At 36.4% G+C, this 23,653-nt stretch overlaps 1 protein-coding gene across 3 annotated transcripts in view; it reads right to left on the reverse strand.

Moving 5' to 3' along the window:
• RARS2 (arginyl-tRNA synthetase 2, mitochondrial) overlaps nucleotides 1-23,653 on the reverse strand; it is a 62,486-nt gene that overhangs the window by 16,789 nt on the left and 22,044 nt on the right. For all 3 annotated transcript variants that reach the window (XR_004628563.1, XR_004628562.1, XM_034670759.1), the window contains exons 5-10: nucleotides 19,759-19,856; nucleotides 16,503-16,558; nucleotides 13,861-13,944; nucleotides 11,058-11,134; nucleotides 1,468-1,626; nucleotides 262-368 (exon numbers count right to left, since the gene is read on the reverse strand). Coding sequence is in view for 1 of the 3 variants with exons in the window: in XM_034670759.1 (XP_034526650.1) it covers nucleotides 262-368; nucleotides 1,468-1,626; nucleotides 11,058-11,134; nucleotides 13,861-13,944; nucleotides 16,503-16,558; nucleotides 19,759-19,856 (581 nt within the window). In the remaining 2 variants the exon portion in view is untranslated. The remainder of the gene's footprint in view (nucleotides 1-261; nucleotides 369-1,467; nucleotides 1,627-11,057; nucleotides 11,135-13,860; nucleotides 13,945-16,502; nucleotides 16,559-19,758; nucleotides 19,857-23,653) is intronic.

Genomic DNA, 23,653 nt, shown 5'->3' on the forward strand with positions numbered 1-23,653 from the left:
GTGACAGTAGGTCAGTCACTCGTACTTTCTGTCCTTCAGTTTCTGCATATGTGAAGAGCAGATAACAACTTTTCTTCCAGCCTTACCCGGATTTCGTCATGGGCAGCAGAAGACTGTATGTAGAAAAGTACTCTGAACAGGAAAAAGCACTATAAAATGCCAGGAAGGCTGCACACCACATTCTGTTGTCCTGAGACTATACCAATACCCATTTTTTCACAGAAGAAATAACTTTACTAAAGAAAAGTAACCCAACCATACACTGTTTTCTGTAGGAGTCCTTTACTGTCCAGCAACTTTAAGACTTCTTGAGATTTTTCACGATAAAACGATTCTCCGGAGTATTCATTGAAGTGTACTCCTAGACGCTAGAAGGGTTCAGAACAAAAGGAAGTTACTTAAATGTCCTATGATCTTGCCCTCAGACAAGACAGGATACTCTATAGTCTGTCACACAGATGGGGAAAATAAGAGCAAGTCACTCTTCCACATCAAACCTTCTGATAACGCCTCCCACACCAGTCAAGTCCTCACAACAGTACTGTGCTGTCTGATACGGCAGTTGCTAGGCTCACGTGGCTATTCAAATTAAATAAAATTGAAAATTTAATCTCTTAACACTACTCATGCTTCAAGTGCTCGACAGCCACCCGAGGTTAGTAGCTGGACAGCACGTCACAGAACATCTTTAGCACAGCAAGAAGCTAGACGGGACTGCCCTGGACAACGTCCCCTATCAGGCCCCACCCTACAACCTCTTCACGTTCCTCTCCTTCTGCTCTTTTCCCTGCGTCCTTACTCCAGCCGCATGGGTTTCTTTGACAAAACTCTCTTCATTCCACCCACAGACAGCATACTCCATCTTCCCTCCCCTGCCTCATTTTTCTTCATAGCATCATTACCACCTAACAGACTGTATATGTTCTTGTTGAATTCCCATGGTCTTTAATTTGGTTAATTTTCTGTGTCCATGCTGGACTGTAAAGTCCATGACAGCAGGACTCATATTTCTTTTATTCACTGTTGTTTTCCCACGCTCTAAAATGTTTATTAAATGAACAAATTTATATGTATCACATACAGGCCTAAGGAAGTGAAAGGAGAAAAAAACGATTAAGAAAAAGTGAAGGAATGAACAGAATAGAGAAAAGAGAAGCCAGACTGAAACAAATACCAGAATGCCAGCTGGTATCTGCCTGTGAAGTTCATAGGATTTTTTCAAAGCTCCAACTTCCAGCCCAAAGAATACTATTTGAGTCCTAATTTTCAACTGAATGACAAATCTAAGCTCACAGGGCACCTGGCTGGCTCAGTCAGTAGGGCATACGGCTTTTGATCTCAGGGTCATGAATTCAAGCCCCATGTTCGGTGTGGAGCCCATTTTAAAAAAAAGAAGCAACTTCACTACTTGGTAGTACCGTTAAGAGCTGCGACCCATCACAGGAGGGCAGGAGAGTAGGTGGGCACCTTGTAAATCCGCACATATTCTTCTATGCTGAGGTCCCGAAATTTCTGCCACAGTGCAAGTGCTTGCGTGTCACCCAGTTCTAATCGCTGGAAGAACTCATGTGCTGATTTTGCAATATTTTTATCATCTGTTGCTTCTTTATTAACTTGTACATAAACCTAAAAGCACAACAGTACATTAAATGAAGTACATTAGTCACTGTTACCTTTAATGGAAGAAAACAAAACACAATTCTGATAATTTTCATTTAAAGGTTAGCCCACTGCCCTCATCAGAGTATAACCTTTTTTTCCCCTCTTTTTTTTGCCATGGGCCCTTATTGAACCCTATAGACCCCTTCTCAATATGTATCTAAATGTGTAAAGTAAAACACATATGCTTATAAAGGAAATAATACATTGAAATAGTTATCCAATTATTATTTTTTTAAAGTGTGATATTGTAATGGAAGAGAATGCTAAATTTCTGATAAAGGTTAGGGAAAACGTGTAATTTTTTTACTTCCCTTCCAAGTTCACAGACTCTTAGGTTAAGAACGCCTGGGTTAGATTAAGCTAGCATTTCTTTTTTTTTTTTAACAAAAAGGCAAATTATTACCACTGCAACTTCTCTGAGAAAAGGTCAAAGAAAGTAGAATGGCTCAATCTGGCTAAGACAAGGCCAAAGATTGATCTGGCAGTTGTTTTAAGAAAGATTTTTAAAACTGTTCTCTAAAACTGCAAAAGACTAGGAAAATAGCTGATCTAGGAAGACCTTTGGATAGTTGGCTTACTTACACTCCCACTTAGGATCCTGAGAACTGTGGGGACCACTTACTTCTGGAGTCTTTTTGCATCATCTATCTTGGCTGGTTTAGTTCTGCCCCGCCCAGTGACAGCAATGGAGCTGGATTGCTTAGTAAGGGTTCTTCCATTTCTATGACTCTGTGTTCACAGTTTAGTTAACAGTATTCCAGTCTCCAAAATGCAAGATTAATAAATGATACTGAAACATCAACTTTGCACCTCAAGTAGTACTGAAGTGATGCATATAAAGATTCGACTTCTAGGGGCATCTGGGCGGCTCCGTCGGTTAGGGTCCAACTCTTAATTTCGACTCAGGTGGTGGTCTCAGGGTTGTGAGATGGAGCCCTGTGTTGGGCTCTGCACTGGGTGTGGGGCCTACTTAAGATTGCCTCTCTCCCTCCCTTTCCCTCTCAAAAAAAAGATTTTACTTCACTTATAGGATGAAATGTGAATGATAAATTTACTCTCCTCATATTTTTTCCAGAAAGCTATGAAAGTAGCATAAAAGTAATAAAAATCAGCAAATAAATTACCAAAGAAATATGAGGAATCTAAACTGTTATAGTAATATCATCAAAATATCAATGGCAGATAAAGTGATTTTACTGCTGGAGTTAGTAAGTACACTGGGACAACTGTAATGTGGCTTATACCCCTAGATACTACCAAACAGGGCATTAAACATTTCTGTCTAGGTCAAAATGCCTTACCTTTCATAGATGGTTTGTGTTAGTTACTGGAATGGCAGAATTAAATGAATAAATATTCCCCCCAAAAGTTAAAGCTACCTAATTTTTTTTCCTCTTTAAAGCACATTGTGCAGAAAAGAGTTACTATAGCAGACCAGAGACTGCTATCCTTAAAATGTCCTGTTCGCAAGGTTAGCCCTTGGCTGGCATCTGGGATCTTGGACTTGGGAAATGTTCCCACCAACCTAACTGATAGGAGTGGGTCACTATGCTTAAGTTATGAAAACAATAGAGTTTCTGCTATTTTGGAACATGCTAAGCAGAGGGTGCCTACGTGATCAAACTCCAAAAGAAACTTTGGGCATGGAGCATCTGATGAGCTTCCCTGGCAGACAACATTTCATGTATCCTGTTCCAGTTTGTTGCAGGAAGACCTGCGTGTATCCTGTGTGACTCCACTAGGAAAAGACTCTTGGATGCTTAGACCTGGTTTCCAACAGACTTCACCACATGTGCCTTTCCCTTTACTGATGTTGCTTTGCATCCTTCTGCTGTAATGAATCATAGCTGTGAGCACAACTATACGTGGAATCCTATGAGTCCTTTTAATGAGTTACCAAACTTGGTGGTGGTCTTAGAAGCCCAGACACACATATCATAGAAAATTAATCTCCATGTGCTCCTATGAAATAAGTCCAGAATAAGTTAGCAACAGAAGATGATGATTTTGGTAGGGTGTAGGAAAACAGAGAGTCACTGTAAGATTGTAAACTGCAGACCTCTTGACTTTTGAATGACCTATCTATCTACTGACAACTGCTCAACAGTCGGGCCTATAGGAACAAAGGCATACACATAGGTCTCTAAATGATTTGTGGTTCAAAATCTCTTCCACACACATCCCCATCACACACTCATGTTCACACCATTTATAAGCAAACATACACAAAATATCCTTGTTTTCAGAAAAGGCTTTTTTTTTTTTTTAAATATAGGACTCCAAACTCAGATAACCAACATTTAAAAGTCTAATATGCATGTGAACTACTGATAAGAGGATTTTTAGAAAAAACTTCACCAGAATCTTTTCCTTCCTTAAAACTTAAAATAGAAATAATTAAAATAAAATAAACAATACTAAACCCAAGAATCTGGCATTTCAGCAATTTGTAGTTATAAACCAAACATTACTGAAAATCAACTGGCACTATCAAGCAGAACAAGAGAAAAGCCTTAATTAGCACTTAACAATCTGCCTGTAAATGCACAATATAAAACTATAATTATTAACATTCATCACCATTTTAGAAAAGAAATGCATTTTCCTTCACAAAATAAATACTATGTACTTCTGAAATTATAGACAGTTTTAAATTTAGTTACCACAAACTTTTAATGCTTAGAAAGTATGCATTAAAAAAAAAGTATGCATTTTGTAGACAGCTTCCTTTTGAGGCTAGATCTAGACACAAAAGGAATAAAAAGAAAATTTTAAATTTGAATTTAATAATAAGAATGTCACTTAAGCAAAATGTTCTTTTTTTTTTAAAGATTTTATTTATTTATGTGACAGAGAGACAGCCAGCGAGAGAGGGAACACAGCAGGGGAGAGGGAGAGGAAGAAGCAGGCTCCCAGCCGAGGAGCCCGATGTGGGACTCGATCCCGGGATCACGCCCTAAGCCGAAGGCAGACGCTTAACGCCTGCGCTACCCAGGTGTCCCTTAAGCAAAATGTTCTTGAGGACAGAAATAATTTTTCTTTTAGTTACCAGAATGCGAAAGTGAGCTATATTTCCATTATGGAATAAACTAAATGTTTAAGACTTTAAAAGGAATATTAACCTTTTCACTATTTCTAGATGCTGGTATTCACAAAAGGCACATGACATTTTATTTCTAATTTAACTGATAAAGATAATTACAGTCAGCTCTTAAGATGATCTGTCCATACGTAAACAAAGAAGTGCAAAAAATGAAAATTACTCTCTCTTAATCTCTTAAATTTGATCCTAGAATACCATTAGCAACACAGACAACAGTTTAATTCTTTGGTACAGGGCTCTAACCCCAACCCTGGTTATTTCTGTCTTTAAATGGAGAATAACTGCTAAGAATGGTTAGCATTGCTTAGACACTAAAGACACTGTTAACTGTATATTTGTCTTCTATCTTAAAATGCATTTAATTTTGATTTCATTTTTTAGAAAAAAACATAATGAATTCATATTATAATTCAAACAAGCAAGCTCATTGTTAGTTTAATGTTGTTTCTTGATCAGAAATTTCTTATAGAACTGCTAGTTGAGACGGATTTCTAATGTTAAACTAAACATTAAAGAAATTCAAACAAATTAATAGTTATAATATAAAAGATCAATATACCAGTTAATAATAAAATCTAAACTTGCTAGATAAAAAACCTGAAAAGTGATTATCAAGTTTCTCTTCATTAGTATGTCATTACCAGCATATAATTGGCATTTTAGTCTATTCATCTTCTTTCAATATTTGGAATCTCCCATTTTTATTCTTTGTTTATAATAATATCCATGATACCTTATTCCTTTATTCAAGGGTGATAATGATTAACTTCTTCTATATATTAGGTAATAGTACACAGTGTTACACATTTCTCATGCTAAAAAAATTTTTTTGCACACTTCAATGGGGTGTGATAATTACTGAGCTATTAACATGTACTCTGGCTTTACTCGGTATTCCCATCCTTGTTCTAAGAACACTCAGAGGACAATGGACACTGTAGTAACCCTCAGAAGTGTAGGGTTTAGGGAGAAAGGCTAGTAGCTTTGGAGAAGATGGTCAAGAGCAATGGTAAAGCAGAAAAGCTGCCAGGAGAGAGGAAAAGAGAACTGCTTTTATTGAGGAGGGGATAGGGAAACATTCCCAGGAAAAACAAAAGCTGGGCAGTCGCTGGGGTGGCAGCGGGACCTCTGAGGGAAATCGTTTGCAGTATTCCCACACAGGGAGGCTGATCTCTAGGCCTAAGGAACTGGGCCACAGCAAGGATCTCCCAGGTGAGGTTGGTCATACAAGCAGAGCTGTGTGCCTCCAGGTCATTATGTAGGCTTGCATACTGGGCATATCGGTCAAGACCAGTGTGGACTGAAGCTAAGGAAAGGCCTCCATGCCCATCCTGAGATGCACGTTAGAGCCTGGAGAACTCTGTGATTTGGGAGATGAGAAATCCTTAACAGTGACTTAAGTTGACTCTTAAATTCACTCTCAAAAGTATGGTTGGGTTCAGATTTAATTAGGCTTATAATTTAAGAGCTATTTCTTGCATGTAAGTGTTATAATGAGTAAAATACACACCAAACTAACAACCACTTTCTCTGGAGAAAAGTAACATGACCTAAATGAAGAACTCTTGAATTCAAGTCTTTATGAAATAAAAATTTCTAACCGCATAAATAATCCCCTATGTGTCTAGAATTGATTTAGTCTTGAATTATTTTAAGTTTGAGAAATTTTTTTTGAGAATCTAAAGCTAGGAAAAACATGGTCTCTTGAGGAATAGATACTATTCCACATTTAAAAAATGAGAGCAAGTAAATATTTTTTGCCCTATTTTCTACTTGACCCTCCCCCCCTTTTTTTGCTACTGATATAGGGAAACTCGGGGTCAAACCGCTAATATACTGCTATCTAGCAATATACTATCCTATGACTTTCTATGTCCTTTCATTAAATGCCCATCACTGTAATTACCTCAAATCATTTTAGAAAGGGGAAGGGTGAAAATAATAAATACTTTTGGGGTCATTACGAACTTAAGAGAAAATTTATACTATTGTATTAAGATATCATGTTACCTTTATAAGTGCCAGTGGTAGGATACAGTGTTAATGCATGCTTTATTGGTATAATATTTATCTCTATGAGAGGCTGCTCATATTTTGGAGGCATTTCTTTGATTATCAAAATTCTTATTAATAAGCATTATGCAATGAGTCAAGTTCTAAAAACTTCTGTAGCAAAAAAAAAAAAAAAAGGCTGGATTATACATTCTTAAAACAGTGTTAGATGTTATTACAGTCCATTCAAGTACGGTTTTGTTTTTGTTTTTGAGAGAGAGGGAAAGAGAGAGGGAGAGGCAGAGGGAGAATCTTAAGCAGGCTCCATGCCCAGCACAGAGCCTGATGTGGAGCTAGACCTCACAACCCTGAGATCACAACCTGAGCTGAAATCAAAAGTTGGATGCTTAACCAACTGAGCCACCCAGGTGCCCTGAGGTCCATTTAAGTAGTTTAAACCTAGGAGAAACCCTGAGAAATTACTTTAAAAAATTATCATTAAAACAAGTAAAAAAATAAATGATGACATCCATATACTCAGGATTTAGATTTAACACTTGTTAACTTTTTACCATAAGAAAAAAATTTTTGAAAGTGGAAAGGCTTTTTGATACATGTTTCAAAGCTTATTATGTATGTTTTCCTTGAACTAATACTGTGAATTCTAAACAGCAAATATGTTAGTTATTTAACTTATAAGCTAATTCAGGGGGAATAAACTATTATAAAACCACTTCCTCCGTTTCATGACAATAAATCAGAACAACTAAATAAAAGGTTTTAAATGCTGACCAACAAAAGTTCCAAGTCCACACACAATACAGCCAGACATCATGGGTAAAAAATGACTATAGGTACATAGAAAAACCAATACTGAAACAAAGCACAAAAATGGAATGCAGCAGAGAAATGACTGTAGGTGTTAAATATTTTCATCACAGAAAAAGAAATACTAAAAACTATCCTATAATTTCTACATACAAAAACTGAGAAACCAAAATTGGGGGGGGGTACTGATCGTGGTGCCAATCAGAAGGAGGTAGGGCACAAACTGCCACCGGATGGCTGAAGGCAAATTCAAAACAGGTGCGATGGAAGGGTGAAACTGCGACAAGTAAACTACCAACTGTGTTCCTGGTACAGCAATTTGAGGATGAAAAAAGGAAAATGTCATGTAAGTAATTACAACCAATGGAAATGAAGGGCCAGAAAGGCATTCTGTAATGCCAGTCGAGGGCAGGGCAGTGCAGTGAGTACTTGGGAACCAGACTGCCCGTGCCGGAATCCTGGGTCTGGCCCTTGGGTCCCTCATCAGTATACTGCATGATGAAGTTAGATTCTGAAGAATGGTAACTAGTGTATCCTACAATAGTTAGTTCTTTCCTGGAGCTATACAGTAGGATTTATATTACACAACTTAATGATTATAGCTTGAAGTCCAGAATTGTGATGCCACCAGGTTTGTTTTTTTCAACACTCCTTTGGCTATTCGGGGTCTCTTCTGGTTGCATACAAATTTTAGGATTATCTGTTCCAGTTCTGTGAAAAAAGCTGATGGTATTTTGATAGGGATTGCATTGAATGTGTAGACTGCTGTAGGCACTACAGATATTTTCACAGTATTTGTTCTTCCAATCCATGAACATGGAACGTTTTTCCATTTCTTTGTGTCTTCCTCAATTTCTTTCATGAGTATTCTATAGTTTTCTGAGTACAGATCCTTTGCCTCTTTGGTTAGATTTATTCCTAGGTATCTAATGGTTTTGGGTGCAATTGTAAATGGCATCCTTAATTTCTCTTTCTTCTGTCTCATTGTTGGTATATAGAAATGCAACTGATTTCTGTGCATTGATTTTATATCCTGCCACTTTGCTGAATTCCTATTATGAGTTCTAGCAATTTTGGGGTGGAGTCTTTTGGGTTTTCCACATAAAGTGTCATGTCATCTCCAACGAGTGAAAGTCTGACTTCTTCTTTGCTGATTTGGATGCCTTCTATTTCTTTTTGTTGTCTGATTGCTGCTAGGACTTCTAGTACTATGTTGAACAGCAGTGGTGACAGTGGACATCCCTGCCATGTTCCTGACCTTAGGGGAAAAGCTCTTAGTTCTTTACCATTGAGAATGATATTTGCTGTGTGTTTTCCACAGATGGCTTTTATGATATTGAGGTACGTACCCTCTATCCCTACACTATGAAAAGTTTAAATGGGAGACAGAGAAAGGGACAAAAAAACCCATAAGATCAAATTCATTCAAAATTTAACACAGGCATGGTGTTTGGGGCTGGCAATAAAAGATTAGGAAAACATGCTCGTTCCTCTCAAAAAGCTTACAACTAACTACAATTTGACAAGGGAAAAACCCGGGATCCAACCAAAGTACAGGTTTTCTTTTAGGAACAGGCTAAAATCATTTATTAATATGTGCATAAAGCTAAAAAATAAAAAAAAAATTAAAAAATTAAAAAAATTCCTCATTTATGCTACACGTTTTTGTTGAAAGTAATCCACAATGACAACTATTATTTTAAAATGAAAACTAGGTCTGCAAAAATTAGCACAAAGATAAAAAAACCTGGAGGCTGCCACTTTAGCCTCTGCATTTATTTCTGTCCTGCCAAGGAAGGAGGAAGAGAGCCAGTTGGCGCCCTACTGGATTTCTATCTTTTATCACAAACAGCAAGGTGGGTGTATTTGACTTACTCTCTTTTGTTTATAAATGCTGCTTGCCTATGAAGTTTTAGGCAAAAGAACATTTAATGAAAGCAATGCCACTGTTCCTTGAGGTTTCAGTTATTCACAGAAGTACCCCTGCCCTTGTTCCTTCCTTTCGTCCACCCATCAATTAACAACCTCTGTATAGATATGCAATCTCCCACTTTTTGAGGCTCAAAAGCCTGAAGATTTGTGGTACACTGAATAGAAAGAAACATACATTTAAGTTTCTATGGAATTTGAGAACAGACTTTACTAAAGTATTTAAAATATTATGAGCAACAAAGACTATTTTCGGGATTAAATAAAACCTTTGAGGTGGGGTGGGAGATAGGAACTTCATATGAAGTTGTCCTCTAAATTCTTAAAAATGTTCTCCTAATGACATAAGATCTTCGAGGGAGGTGTTTGTACTTTCTGTGGCATGGGTGTCTCTGTGGGCCCGGAGCTGAAGAAAGGCTCGCTAAGCTTGTGTTAAAAAAAATACTTGCCATTATTCCAAGTTTTAAAAAAAATACAATAAAAATTCCAGGCACTAAGGTGGCACATTTTACTTAAAGACAACCATAAAGAATTACTAATTTTGAAACTCTTGCCTATCAACAAAACTCAATGAAAAAGAGAAAAAAAATCTTTTGGTTAATATTCTAAATCAAAATGTAGGCATTTAAAGTGCAGTGCAGGCCTGGACTCAGGAGGAAATTACAAACCGTTAAAGGTCTTTAAGAATTATAATGTGATTTTTGTTAAATTTAACTACAAAGCCACAGGAGAAAAATCACTTCTCAAAAAGGAAAATGATGAAGCATTCTTGGTAGCGTTGGCCAGAGAGGTAAAGCATTATTTTGCTAAGTGCTCTTCCTCACACACAGGTGTAACAGCTTTAGTGGATCCCTAGAATGACACCAACACAGCTGATGTTGTATCAGTGTTTCTTCTTGTGAGGCTCAGAAGCCGCAGAGATAACAAGCAGGATGATGAAAAGGAAACACATCCCTGGAGATTAACTGGACAGGAAGACCTTTACTAATGAACTCCAGGAAAAACTGAGGAGAGAGAATCAAAGTACCCAGGACTAAATGAGGCAGAAAAGGAAGGAGTTCACACTGGGCAAAAGCCAGGAAAAGGAGGCAAAAAGAAAGGAAAAAAACACACATACATTCAGAGAAACACATGTATCTTCCCCCATAGTAGAACAAGAGGAAAAAAGTATATACTCATGTTTTTCAAGTCTAAATGAATTATAGTTATTGCCATGAAGACAGCTGCAGTTACATAGCAACTGACAAAAAAAAATTAGAGAAATTTCTTTGTTGAATCTGTTATCTTATGTGTTTATTCTAAGACAACTCTATACCTAGAGAAATACTGTCCCAAATCAACTAAAACAGAAATACAAGAAACACATGGATATGAAAACAAAAAGAACTCCCTAGTAAACTAAAAGCAACATTTTCAATTGTTTTGGTTCCTTGTTTTAAGGAATATTTTTTAAAACCTCTGGGATTAAAATTAGTCCAAGCTGCACAGGACTCTGAAAAGAATAAATTGAAGCATTTTCTACTATTGTTTCTTGCCAACTTACTTCAAAGAGATGCTGTAAAGGATTGGATTGAAGTTTTTCTTCATAGCCAAACAGCTGGAAGCCAGTTCCCAGAAGACCTACCACAATAATCCGTAAATGAAAAAATTATAAAATGGAACAGTAGAGAACAGTCATGGCAGGGAACAGGTATAGTTGTATCAAAAGATCAAGCTCTCATAGTTATGTGTCCTGAGAGCACTGCAGACACGTGCTATCATCTTCGGCTACCCCATAAACTCACATAAGTTAAATTCAATGTACTGCATCACAAATTCACTCTATTGAATAGATCACTGCAATTAACTTCACAGACACCAATAGATTATGAACTCATAAAAGGCAGGGTCTAGGACTAACCTGTCTTTGTACTAACAGTGCCCAACACTTCCCTAGCAGACATAATAAAACAAGCAAAATAAAACAGCTATCTCGGGGGAAGGACATCATGATGCTAGAAACTGGATGCTTAAACTTTGTGAAAACCAACTGATGGGAAGTGATTTCAGAACTTTCTTTTCAAACTTGCAGGTGTTAAAACAAAACAAAGGTAGAAATTGGCTTGGTGTTATGAGTTCTTAAACCAATAACTGAAGAGAACAATAAAAGATAAAACTCAAAACATACCTGATTACCTTTTCCATTCAAGGTGACTGATCAATAAAATTCTTTTTTATCTGGCCATATATGTGTCTTATATTTGTCAATGATTTTTTTTTTTTTGGTCTTTGATTATAAGTTCAGCATTCAGGGTTAGTGTTAATTTGAACCTTAACTTTTTTTTTTTTTAAATAGTAATTGAGGTAATAGACTATGAGTACTTATATTCTTAAGGTATTCTTGCTAAAAGATGATCACAATTTCAGTTTAAAAGGATATATGCAGCCTGGGTTCAGAAACAATAAAAGGTGGTTTAATTACTTTAAAAACCAATCTGTTTCTACAACTGTATCAATTACTAAGCTTCAGATCTAAAGGAGCTATTGTCAGGGGACCTTGCTGACCAACATTTTTCTATAGAGGCTCAGCAAAAAGTGGGATGCTACTGAACATGGAAGATATAAAATATTTTGGAGCTTTCGACAGAACTAGAAGGATGACTGAAAAAATGTACCAGCCCTATTCACTTTAAGCAAAAGCAAATGTGATTACAATTCAGGGTCTTGGGAGCGGAATGTGTAAAGATACCCACAGTGCCTAAAAAATGGAAACAGGAAAAGTAAAGGCCAATCCCCATTTAACATTCAACCTAATATATTTTCAAATACTAAGTTTGTGCTTAGAAACTATCTGCCAACTTTCAACAGGAGAGAGCTAAAACAGCCAAAATTAAAACTCTTCAACAATGATGGTTATAATGGAAATGGTGACAGATCATTAACCACAGCAGTTCTTTAGAGAAACACTGCAATAAAATTCTGTAGCTAAAATTAAAGAATACCATAATCACCATATTTGCTAATGCCTGTGAAATGCACACATCGGTTAAACTAATGTAAAGTGGATGCCATCTATTAAATCTGACTGATGAGCCTAGAGCCTACACCTCTGACTACCAGCTGCAGTGAACTGCAGGTGGGTCTTTAAAATGCAGGGCACATTTACTGATTCCTCCACAACGAATACTAATGGAAGTGATAATTGGTTCAAGTTCTACGCTTTTTAGAGTCTAAAAGAGATTTTCATTAACTGAAATGAAAGAGAAGGTCATGATAAATCTGTCTTTGGAAACTCTGATCTCATTTCACTAGATATGATAGAACGCAACAGTATTAGTGAACTTCAGAATTGGTAGTGCACGCTGCACGTTACAGAAGCTTTAAAATATTATCTAGCCTTTCTTTTGGATTAGTACTATAAAATACTTCTGAGGACGGATTCATTCATCACTCTTAGTGCTTCCTATGTGCCAAGCACTATGGACACAAAAATAATCAAGACACGGTCCATGCTTTCAGGGAACATATCATATGACAGGCGAGAGAAGCGCACAAATAGGAACAGACTACGACAAGCGTATGTGAGTAGAACTGGATACTAGGAACGTCATGATATGAGATGTAGGCAAGTCTGTGTGACACTAGGGCTGGATCTTAAAACACACAGTAGTTGCCAGAGGTTTTTAAAAGCTTGCGTATCCCTGCTACCAGTACTTCACTACCTTAGCAACTTCGTTTCATCCTGCCCTTCCTTGATTACCGGTGTACTATGAGCAAGGAATGGTTCCGAGGAAACTCATGACGTTAGAGATAATTTACGGCATTCAACTATTTGGGTCTCACTCCTTTCTTCCTCTCTTTTCTTTTTGACTCCCTGCCACTGTACAATTTAAGAAGGAGCCAAAATATTCCACTTTCTTTTTCTTCTACACCACTGGCTCAGGGTACAACAGATAACCCTCCATGTACGATGGCCCAGGGAGGCTGGACTTCACTTGTTTTAAAAATGGCAGGGTTGTAGTTGAGAAGGATATACAGAGCTAGACTTACTTCTTCCCTGGTACATTCACTTCTGCATTTGACACATGTAAGCTACTTTTCTTTAATAAAACCACAAAAGCCTGTATTTTTCAGGTATTGCTCTGAATGTGTGAAGTTTCCTCCCTCAAACTTATTTGCGTGGTGAGAACTACTCTAACAAACAGAAAACAAGCTTTATGCAAAAAGAGCCATTAGGGGGGGAAAAAAAAGGTAGGAGGCACACTTTGTCCATTGGATTCTCCTATATTCTGTCATGATCAAGTGACGTAATATTAAAAGAAATTAAACTTAACAGTGAAATGAAATATCAAATCTGACTTACTTACCAAACTGCATGCCCCAATCTCCAAGGTAATTTATTCTGGTTACTTGATGTCCTAAAGCTTCTTTGAGATTTGCTATAAAATTTCCTAGTAATCAACAAAATATACGGTTTCTCATTCTTGTTATCCATTTTGGCATAAGAACCATGTGCTTTTCTTTTATCAAAGCATAATACAGAAATTTTTTTTTGTTTTGATAAAATTTACCAACTCAATTTTTTTTTTCTTTACTGAAACATTCATTATGGTGTTTTCATCTATGTTATGGAAAGGGAGAAGAGAATTATTTTGGGGGCAGTTATTAGAAAGAATCTCACAATTTTCACAAGAACAGAATTTTCAGAAGCATCAATGGGAACTGGGAATACATGTTAGAATAACTGCAATTCCAAATACAGAAAATAACAGAATCTCAGTAATTAAGAAGAAATAATCTGGCTATGCCCGAAAGAGCCAGAGCCATGTTTCTTCTCAATAGCTCACTCTTCCTTCTTCCAATCCCTGAAGTCCATCTCCTCATGCCTGCTACCTAAGAGTACACGGTAGTCCAAGAACTGCATCTTCCTATACTACTGACACTGGTTTAACATTCGACATCTACTCCACTCTCCTAGTGTGTCCTCACCTGCTGCAGAGGCTGGAAGCCTAAAAATTACATTTCTCAGAATCTCCTGCAGTTAGGGTTTCAGAAGTCATTCATGTTTGCGCATTCAGATACACTTTGCATGAGACTCAGAAGGCAGAAACGAGGTGAAAGAGGAGCTACTTCTATTTTTTTCTGAAAAGCACAGCTGTGGAGGGTTTTTTGTTTTTTTTTTTTTGGTGGCATCACTAATAGAGAGCACAGTGTCCTGTCATATGACCTCCAAGGTAACTGAAAGGGTATGGGGCTGCCTCTTTTGCTAATACGAATTCTAGAAGGCATGACAGGACTAGCAGCAGCTTCCTGTGACAGTGGTAGCATGGTTGCCACTGGAAGGGACTGCAGAAAAGACAGAAGCACCCTTGATGACCAAGCTCTATGGTATGATTTGGGGAGTCACTTATGTTACTTTATCCAAAACTTCTTCAGCATTTCCAGCAACTTTGCAAACTATTCAATATCTTGTAATAAATCCTTGCCTGCTTTTGCAAGAGTGCATTTAGTTTCCTGCAAATAATCCTTCACCAATATGCATCTGACTTACACTACTGCAGCTACTTCTCTTCCAGCCTCTCTATGTCTACACTTTCCCAGTCTACATAGTTCCTACAGCAACCTTCTTCAGCTGCTACTCAGACTGTATTCCTACTTTCAATTAATTTTTTAATTAGTACCTTATTATCTTGCAAATCAACCAAATGACACAAACCTAGGGTTTTGGAATGATTTTGGAAAAGTTACTTCTGGTATATGAGTTTCCATAGACCACAGTTAACCGTGTTTACCAAACAGGGCTGTTATGAAATTAATTGAGCTAATACATGAAAATACTGAGAATTTATTTCTTCCTGGTCCAAATTTTTCCTTAACAACCTTAAACAACTTTATCACGTTCTGTCCATCATTTACTCACTCCTATAGTTTTGACCTACTCATGAAGCTTTTCATATACAGTATATTTTTTATATTCTTTTTAAAATCAAGTCCTACCATTTCCTCTCTTAAAATGCCCCACAGGATCTTTCCAACAATGACAGGTGACTCCAGTTCAATACTGATCTATGCCACAAAGTACGGGTTGTGCCAATTCTTAAAAATATTCAAATGACAGGTTAAATGACTCTCCCTCAACCATGCAATAGACAGATTTGTATACCATAAGATAGACTGGATGAGATAAACTTCAAAGTCTCTTCCAATTCTAACTGCAGGTTTTAAATTACGCTAGTGGATCATGTCATGTTTTAAATGAAAATCTTAGCACGTACATATACATTGAAGCCTTATAGCTATGAAGTCTAATAGCAATCTTTCTTATTTTTTTAAAAAAGATTTTATTTATTCATTTGACAGAGAGACAGCCAGTGAGAGAGGGAACACAAGCAGGGGGAGTGGGAGAGGAAGAAGCAGGCTCCCAGCTGAGGAGACTGATGCAGGGCTCAATCCCATAACGCTGGGATCAAGCCCTGAGCGGAAGGCAGATGCTTACTGTGCCACCCAGGCGCCCTAATAGCAATCTTTCTTAGAACAGTCTTACTTCAATTTCCAATCTTGAAAGCTCCAGTTAGTACTCAAATGACTGAGATTGAGCTTCTTTTTTAAAATTGAGATATAATTAATGTATAACACCATTTCTTTTTTAAAACAAAGTATATGAACAAAAAACTCTTATGATTATCATTCCCACATAACTGTTTTCATTTTTGCATCTGTCAGATCTTCTCCATATGCATATGTATTTTTAAAAAGTTAAAATTATTAACAAACCTAACAGTTAAAATTGGTTTCTGAGTTAATCTTTTGGTTTTGAAACAAATTTCTTTTTTTTACCTCTAAACCAATTTTTCCCATTTTATGTAATATTTAATTAGCATCAAGCTCATATAAATCTGAACTTTGTTTTTTGCCTTATTGTTATTTAAGAATTAAACCATTACAATGCATTATAAAATACAGCCCCGAAGTCATGTTTAGTATTTTCTGTGAAACTAGCGACACTTACCTATGATGGTAGAACGCAAATGTCCAACGTGAAATTTTTTGGCAACGTTAGGTGAACTGCAAAAAATTGCGAAAGTTATATTTCTGTTCTAAGAACAAAAGTTCTAAAATGAACTAGGTCATGCCTCTACAGTTTAACACAATTGGGGATTAAGGCCTTTGGTAATTTAGGGCAAAGATAAATGAAAAATTAGAAATTTAGATCAAAGATAAATTAGAACTCAGAAAGAATCATCCTTCGTGAAATTGATCCTGTCACTCATGAAGTAGTACCATCCACAGAAATGGCACACTTAGGAAGCAGACACATTTAAGGATAAAAAGGATGAGGAAATTCAGAGATATTGTTTTGACACAAAAACAATGCACATTACTGGGAATTAAGTTTCATATGCCAGCTGTAAACCCTTTATCCTCTTAAAAATTACTGACCTCAGAGAAATTTTCTTCATATGGATATTATCTACCAAAAGTTGTCATCAATAATTTAACAACAGCAAATGCTTCCAGAGCACTCACTACCTGACAGGCACAGTTTCATGCACTTTACATGTATTAACCCATTTAATACTCGTAAGAGTTGTGAGGTAATCTCTCATCTCTTACTTTACAGATGAGGGAACTGAGGCAACAAAGAAAAAGGATAATGAAGCAAATGTGGCAATATCTTGATGACTCTTGATTCTGAGTGAGAAGGATGTGGGACTTAATTATACTGTTGTGTTTTGTGTATGTTTGAAAATTTCACAAGTTTCTCAATATTAGAAAAAAATAAATTAACACAAACACAGTTAGACAAGAGTGGTAAAATGAGGACTGAATTTTGATCTGTTTCTAAAGCCTTATATAAAGGGTATTACAATTTAAATACTTGATTCTACATTAATATGTGCACAACTGTGGAATTATGACTTTACAAGAATATTCATTTATTATTTAGAAAGAAAGCAAATGTCCTTCTATAGGTTAAAAAATAAGGAATCTTCCACTTCCCACCAAGACAGAATAACAAAGATTAGATTTACCCTTCTGCCTTAAACAACCATAAAACCAGAAAAATATATGAAACACTGGTTTTATAAACTGGACAGTGAAGGACTGTGATCCCTGACAGAATGAGAGCAAAAAAGTTGACCCCTAGCAAATTAAATAGCAAATTTGTGAGCTGAAGCACAGAAATCTACAGCATGGAATGTTTGTATTAGAAAAGAAGAAAGGTTTCAAACCAGTAAGTAACCTAAGGTTCTCCTTTAAGAAACTAGAAAAGGAGGACTAAAGCAGAATAAAGTTGATTTTTAAATTTTTTTAAATTTAAATTATTCATGGTAACATGTTTTTATTTAAATTCAATTAGCCAACAATAAATACATCATTAGTCTCAGATGTAGTGTTCAACAATTTATCAGTTGCGTATAACACCCAGTGCTCATTACATCATGTGCCCTCCTTAATGCCCATCACCCAATTACCCCATCCCCCTAACCACCTCCCCTCCAGCAACCTTCAGTTTGTTTCCTATAGTTAAGAGTCTCTCATGGTTTTTCTCCCTCTCTGATGACTTCCCATTCAGTTTTCCCTCCCTTCCCCTATGATCCTCTGTGCTGTTTCCTGTAAAGTTGATTTTTAAAAAAATGACAATAAAATACTATGAAATAAGCCAGCCAGAGAGACACTGGGGAGAGAGAGAGAGAGATGCCTGGCCAGCCTTCAGGTTAAGTTGCCAGACAAGTAAATGAGCCACCTGGATTTCCAGCCCCAGTACAGTCTCTGGATGACCAGAGCTACATATAACAGGAAAGTCAAAGAACCACTGAGCCAAGCCATCCCTGATTTTGTGATCTACAGAGTCACGAACATTAAAATGGCTGTTTCAAGACACTAATCATGAGCTGACACACTTTTCCATGAAGAATCAGACAGTGAAAATTTTAGGCTTGCAGGCCACCCGGTCTCTATCTTAACTATTCCATTCAATTCTACTCAACCGTCATTGTAGTATGAAAGCAGCCACTGTAGACAACATGTAAATAAAGTACAAGCCTATGTTCCAATAAAACTTTATTTACAAAAACATGTGGTGAGTTGGATTTTGCCCATGGGCTGAACTTTGCCAATTCCTGTATTAAATTTTAGAGTAGCTTGTTACACAAGAAAAGACAACAAAAATGGCAGCCAACTTTCTTTGAGGGATGGCTTTAGTGTAATTCCTTCCTGGTGTGAAGATGACCTCATGAAGTCCGTATCCTTTCTGTGATATAACTAATGTTTAAACTCAACTTAAAATATCACGATTGGGGTGTACTGGTAGTATATCTTATTCATAATATCTGTTTACTCCACAGGAGCATGAGTTTACTCACCAATCAGTCCTGTCATAAACAAACAAGTTTACTGAATCTCAGAGAATCTGTCTTTTTAAGAATGGCAGAGACAGTACAAGTGTGGAATCCATAAAACCTACTCCTGTCTCTGGTTATCTAGGGGCTAATCATAACTAAGTTTGTTACCATAATAAATTATAATAAAGAATTAGGAAACCTGAAATAATTCCCTCATCAATTTTTTAAAAATTCTCCACAGGAATATATAGTTAAGAAAACAAAAGGCTATAACAAGTTCTAACTTTCTGAGTGGGGAAACAGTTCATCAAGACTTTCACTTTTAGGAAGGCAAATACAATAAAATAACAGTATCTCTGATCTCTTCCATGAGCTGTCAACTGGTCAACTATGCTCTGAAAGTGTTCCCTTTCTGTCTTGGTTACCTAAAAACAGTTCAAAAATTAGATGGATGTACTGTACTGATAGCACATCAGAAAGTCATTATGAGGATTATTTACAGGCATATTAAAACTTCAAGCTATTTTTCCGGTAATTTAAAAAAATTTACATTATAAATACTATAAGACTTTGTTCTTCGGCAATCACATTACTTTAAAATTCTTAATATTATAGTAACCATTACCTCAGCTTTAAGATTCTACTAAAATGGAAGAACTACTTCTTCTAAAAAAAAAGTTAACTATTAAATATTTAATTAAAAAAAACCCCATAATCACCAGACTTTTTTTTATTGGATTCCAAAAGCTTTATTCATGGTACAGTGATCAATTCACTGTAATATTAAGAAAATAATATAGTCTTACTGGTTTTCTATGTTTCCATGTGTAATTTCCTGAGGCCCCAGATGATAATGGTAAAACACTTACCTGCCCAGCTACCTTGATTAACCAACACATAAGATGAATAGGTACTCACCTGAATTCAACCACGATCTTCTTCTGGGGAAGCCCAGAGAAAAGCTCACTTTTTAATCCATATTTTGAGCCGTCATTGATTACTTGTTGTAGAACTGTCTGAACAGCAAAAGGCATGGAATTTAATGACAGAAAAAAATTGCTATATTCTTAATTACTATGCTTATTCATTCTAATTTACAGAACTGAGAATTTTACAGCCTTGTCAGTACTACCACCTTCTCCTGTTGCTAATGCTAGTCAGAACAGTAATAAGTACAACTAACATCTATGGGGCCTCTATGCCCTTTTTATACATCACATATATTCATTCTTACAGGAACCAATGATATAGATATTTTACAGATAAATAAACTAAAGTTTAGAGAGGTTAAGTAACTGCTGAAAGTCCCACAGCAAATAGTAACACCAAAACCAGAAGGAGCATCTAATATTTATTGAATGCATACTATATGCCATGCACTGTTCTGAAATTTCCTATGTATTTAATCCGCACAACAACCCTAGGAGATAAGTATTATTTTTACAAATGAGGAAAGAGAAGCACAGAGAAGTTAAATAACTTTCCCACAGTCATACTGCTATTAGGTCATGTAGCAAAACCTTTTTCACTCCATAGCTAATGTGTTAACTACTGCATGCTGCTGCTACTTTTGTAATACTAAGGATCACAAGAAATGGTAGAAAACAAATACAAAACTGTAATTCAAATGCCTACTGGCTACATAAATAAAAAACAAGGAAACCTAACAGAAACAACAAAAACATATTCTAGGTTCATTTTCAGAAATGTATACAGAACTATTACATGGTTCACAAAATTCATACTTCGTTTTTTGCTAATGGTGTGATGTGTTTATTTATAAATGTATTTATCTTTTAGCGTAGGGGTTTGAATTTATCGTGATAGGCTATTTACTCTTATATTGGTTTTGCTTCACAAACTGGATTCTGAGTCCTAAATATGTAGTTTACGATGTGAAAAACTGACTATCATAAGAGTTGGTTAAGATGGCCACTTGATGGAAAAGGCAGAGAAAGCAGCAAGAGGTAGCAAAGCAATACTTTTAAGAAGCATCTACAAAGTGCTAGGTTAAAGTCCAGATGCTTTTATGTTATCTTTAAGCCTAACAGTCTTAAAAATGGACATTTCCCATTTAATAGATGCAAAAACTAAGGATCAGAAACAGCATGTATTTGCACAAGGACACAGAAGAAATAATAATCCTTTCACTCACACTATATAGTAGGACACAGAAAGGATTAATGTATAGAGACATTAAAGAGAACAGTGCTTGTCATACATTAGGGGCCCATTAAATGTTAATTATTTACTCTAAGACTATGGCTGCAAGACTGCAAGGCGGGGAGGTAAATATTAGTGAGGAAGAATTCAGTCTATTATTCTAAAGGTAACATCTACCCATCCATTTCACTTTCCATCCTTTTTCATGTAATGGATGGTAGACTCTACAAAAGGCAATCATAGGAAGTTAAACTCTCCTTTAACAAATGACCCTCAGTTCACTGATATGTCTAGCACAAACAAAAAAGCAACTTTAATAAAGGACTATCTTACGTGCCCCACTTCCCAACCTTCCATTGATAATCTGATCCATCCGCTACCAAGAGGCTCCTTCTCTACTATTTCACTCCAAGTACTCTCAAAATCAAAATTTGAAATGCCACACCTAACAGAATGCTTAAGTTGTTTAATATATTACTTTTATGAGTACATTTTTTTTAAATAAAAAAAAAGTAAACAAGATAAGGCAAAAGTCTAGAGTCCTTTTTGATCATCTGCCCTCCCCAGGGGACCACTTTTCAAACATCATCTTAGCTGATGACCACTGTTCCTGCAACCGTCCTCCCTCCTCAGTTGTAAGGATATGACGCTCTACTGACTTTTGTTTCTCAGTGTCCTCTGCAGGCTCCTCTTCTACTGCCTGCCACCCCACTCCCCACCCTGTACTCCCTTCTTGCTTCCAGCTCCTTACTTCATACTTCTCCCAGGTATAAAGTTCTAAGACTTCAACTACTTACCTAATAAAATCTCTCCTGTGCCACAGACTGGTATGTCCAACTCCAAGATTGGACATTTCAGGCACTTCAAATGGAATACACTCCTCTTCCTTCTGCATTCTCCATCTCCATCAACTTTACCCCCTCACCCAGCTAACTGAGCCAAAGACCTAGGAGTTCCTAAAATTTACCCTTTTCCTTCAACCTTCATAATCAACCACCTATTTATTCATCACCAAACCCTGCACATGCCAGCTCCTAACTATCATTATAGTTATCTCCTCTGCCCTGGTTTAGACCCCCATCATCTGTCAGCTATACCACTACAAAAGCAACCACAACGAAACAATAATACGTAACTATCTTCTTATATAACATACATATTTAATTAAGTCTGTGTTCTATTTAAACCCTTCAATGACTCCCTAACATCTGAAAGATTTTATCAATTTCTTGTTTGATTTTTACTTTACATGCATTTCACCTTTGTTTTTTAACTTTGAGAAAATCGATTTGTTAAAAGGCACATTGTAATATCCATAAAAATCACAAGATAGAAGTGTTAGGGTCTTATTTTTTTGTAATAAATATTAAAATGAGATGAATTTTATTAGTGTAATACTAAAAAATTATCAAATGTACCACCTGTGGTACACATAACAGACCACGGAAAATGATGACACAGGAAAAAGCTGAAATTCTTATGCAGGGCATAAGACCCTTCACACTGTAGATTTCATATACTCCCCATGCCATCTTATGTGCGAACCATACTCCATCATCCACTGATTTCCAAACAATGCTATGTTCTTGACCTTCTATACTCTGGCTCAGGCTGTCTCCTTTGCCTGGAATACCTGCCCTTGTATCTCCCAGATACAATTTTCTTCTTCTTCTTCTTTTTAAAGATTTTTTAAAAAGTTTTATTTTTAAGTAATATCTACACCCAACATGGGGTTTGAATACACAACCCTGATATCAAGAATTGCATGCTCCACTGACTGAGCCTGCCAGGCACCCCAGATACACTCTTTATCTTTAGCCCAATTCAAGATTACCTCTTTACTCCTCAAGACAGACTTCTGTACCTTTCTTTACACGGGACTGCAACTTATACATGCCTCCATTGCATCATTCATCACATTAACATATCCACTACATATTATACTGTGATATTATTTCTTAGTGATATTATTTTTTATGCTCTTCTTTTAGATCATAAGCTCCTTGGAGGGCAGAATCCATGCTACTTTATCTTTAGATTTCAGTAATATAGTCCCCAGCAAATAATAAGCAGAAAGTTTGTTAAATTAGTGGGAACACAAAAGTTTTAAACTACAGAATGTCAGTGAGCTAGTAAAATTTCTTCATGTTCCAATAGATGAATAAGCTAGAGGCCCATCTGTTCATTGACAGGTACACTAAAATGTAAGATGCACTTGTAAGGACTTCTAAGGAAGCTACTACTACCTCTTTGCTCTTTGGTCAATAGTTGAAAAGAGTTTAATCATTCATCCTTTCCATGTGTTCAGCCACTTGGTACTACATGTGACTTGAATGCATCTTTTGCCTTCTGGCCTAAGCTCAGTCAGCAAAATAATAAAGAATCAGCCATTTAAACTAGTATCTCTTTTTCTGTCTTTTTTCCCCTTAAGTTTTAGTAGAGCATGCAAAATTGAATTTGGCAAATAAAAAATACATGTGTACATGTGAAATAAAAATGATGTTATCCATTGTGTACTTTAAAGGCACACCTAAAAAACAGAATTTTGTTTGCCTTTTTCTTTTTTAGTTAAACTTGTATTTTCTTTTTTTCCCTCCCCTTAAATGAATTAACTATTATTCTAAATGACTCTTGAAAGTCATCTGTAAGC

The sequence above is a fragment of the Ailuropoda melanoleuca genome, chromosome 10 (genome assembly GCF_002007445.2).
Source record: "Ailuropoda melanoleuca isolate Jingjing chromosome 10, ASM200744v2, whole genome shotgun sequence".
Taxonomy (NCBI): Eukaryota; Metazoa; Chordata; class Mammalia; order Carnivora; family Ursidae; genus Ailuropoda; species Ailuropoda melanoleuca.